General features: G+C 40.7%; 1 protein-coding gene across 1 annotated transcript in view; it reads left to right on the top strand.

The window, feature by feature from the left end:
- The window catches only part of LOC119274247 (protein RER1B-like), a 15,426-nt gene extending 13,819 nt beyond the window's left edge, over window positions 1-1,607 (top strand). The window contains exons 2-3 of the mRNA XM_037554915.1: window positions 980-1,161; window positions 1,364-1,607. Of these exons, the coding sequence (XP_037410812.1) occupies window positions 980-1,161; window positions 1,364-1,497 (316 nt within the window). The 3' untranslated portion in view covers window positions 1,498-1,607. The remainder of the gene's footprint in view (window positions 1-979; window positions 1,162-1,363) is intronic.
- Window positions 1,608-2,167: the final 560 nt, after the last annotated feature.

Raw genomic sequence — 2,167 nt, 5'->3', positions numbered from 1 at the left:
TCCTATTATCAAGTGATCTTATGAAATTAAGATCACCCACCACTAGCCAATTGTCATCCATAGGTATTTGCAGATTATACAACCAGCTGACAAAATTATCCCTAGCTTCTCCTTGACAAGGACCATACACAGAAACCAAGGACCATTGCTCATTGTTCTGTTTGGAAATTAAGTCAACTAGGATTGCAAAAGGCTGTATCTCAATCACAGTGCCCCGAAAAATAGATGAGTTCCAAACAATCACAATTCCCCCAAAAGCTCCCACGGAGGGGGAGAAAGCAAAGCTATCAAATCTTTTAGGGCAAAAGGATCTAATAGATCTGAAATCAAAAGAAGCACACTTGGTTTCTTGAAAACAGGCAATAGCACATTGACTCTCCTCCAGCTTCTGCCTGACAGCTCTTTGCCTTGCATCAGAATTTAAACCTCTAACATTCCAGCATACGATAAAGTTTGTGAGAAAAAAAATTAAGCAACAAAGGAAACCATGATATATATAGTCATTGATCAACAAAGGAAACCATGATAGATTTGTTGTAGCCACATAGCAGTTTTGCTGACAGATGACAACCGGCAATAGCATGGTGTGAGTCAATCATATTCATGACCACTGCTTTATTTATTTATATATTTATTTGTTTGTTTGTTATACTAGCATCAGTCAACTATGTACTCATACGGGCGGCTCAAATCTTGCTTGTGAATGTATGAAGAATACAAATGACCTTACAATGATTCTTTGAGCTCTTCATTGACGCATTGTTGAGTTTACATCTGAGCACATCTATTGTCATCATCCCATAGAACCACCATTAGCTGCAAGCTTTCTTAGAGACAACAATCAGAAACTGCTCTTACTAGCAAACATATTTAGGTACCGCATGCAGTCGTCTCTGTGTTTGTAATGCTTCTTATATTTGCTCTGTCTCTGTCTCAGATGTGTGGCACATTACATGATATTTTTTTGCCCGTGCTTCAGGTATGCAATCACAAAGGCTTTTGTTATAGCTTTTGTCATGACATTCTTCTCCATGTTCGACGTCCCTGTCTTCTGGCCTATACTGCTCTGCTACTGGATTTGTACTCTTTGTGCTCACGATGAAGCGCCAGATTCTGCACATGGTCAAGTACAAATATGTGCCCTTCAACATCGGGAAGCAGGTTAGTCGGCCTCTGCTGCTATGTTTTTCTTGTCCACTGGTTGATATCAATTCCTTTGGTGCTGCTCTGTTTTTGTTGTCCACTGGTTGATATCAATTCCTCTTGGTATCATGGGTGTGCATAGCATATCATTCGATCTCACTCTTTATCCTTTACCGTTTCATTCATCATCATATAATGTCTGTTCCGGTTGCGGTGCCAGAAATACGGCAGGAAGAAGGGTGGCGCGAGCAGCAGCTCGTCAAAAGACTGATCCCCGGTGTGCAAGGGAACAACAATGGAAGGGCGGGCGGAAGATACAGTCGAACGGCAAGGCTTATTCGATGTGCTACATAGTACCAACAAGTGTAATACTTCATTCATGATATCTAGAGAGCGCTAGGAGGGACATTCGCTGCTTATGTTTCTGACATGGGTTCACGCTTTAATTCGATATATATTCGTGTTACTTGTGTCACTGTGAGTCATTGTATAGCGTGATCGATTCTTTGTTGTTGGGGAGACCGTCTCGGCTCCGGTTGCTCCAAATGTTATTGCAGCAAAAATAAGTAGGTGGTGCCGTGAAATCCCAGATCCAACTCTGCTGTTTATATACTTTGCTTGGAGAAAACATGTGCCCTGAATGTTGCTGGAAAATGTAATTAGTAGCTCAACCGAAGGTCTCTTTTGGTTTTGCGAATCAATCATACATCATTGTATGACACAGGCCCAGTCACGCAACCATATGGGCCTTCATAGTTGACGCGAGAGCTATATCTTGCTCGTCTTGCTCCTGTGGTTTTTCTGGAAGCCCGTTTTGCACTGGTTTTAGAAGCTTCTGTGCGGTTCTCTTTTTTTCTGTACGGAATTACATTAGTTCTTTCATTTTTTATTTCTTTTGGTTTTACTGTATGTTTGTTATTAGCCGTTTATTATGTTTCAAATACATGCAAACTTTTTCAAATATATGTTGGATGTTGAACATTTCTGGTATGCAAGTTCAATCATTTTTCAAATACTCCCTCTG

Source organism: Triticum dicoccoides, chromosome 3B (genome assembly GCF_002162155.2).
Source record: "Triticum dicoccoides isolate Atlit2015 ecotype Zavitan chromosome 3B, WEW_v2.0, whole genome shotgun sequence".
NCBI classification, from domain to species: Eukaryota; Viridiplantae; Streptophyta; class Magnoliopsida; order Poales; family Poaceae; genus Triticum; species Triticum dicoccoides.
The sequence above is the reverse complement of the archived record's forward strand: the minus strand, read 5'-3'. Positions and strand labels throughout refer to the sequence as shown.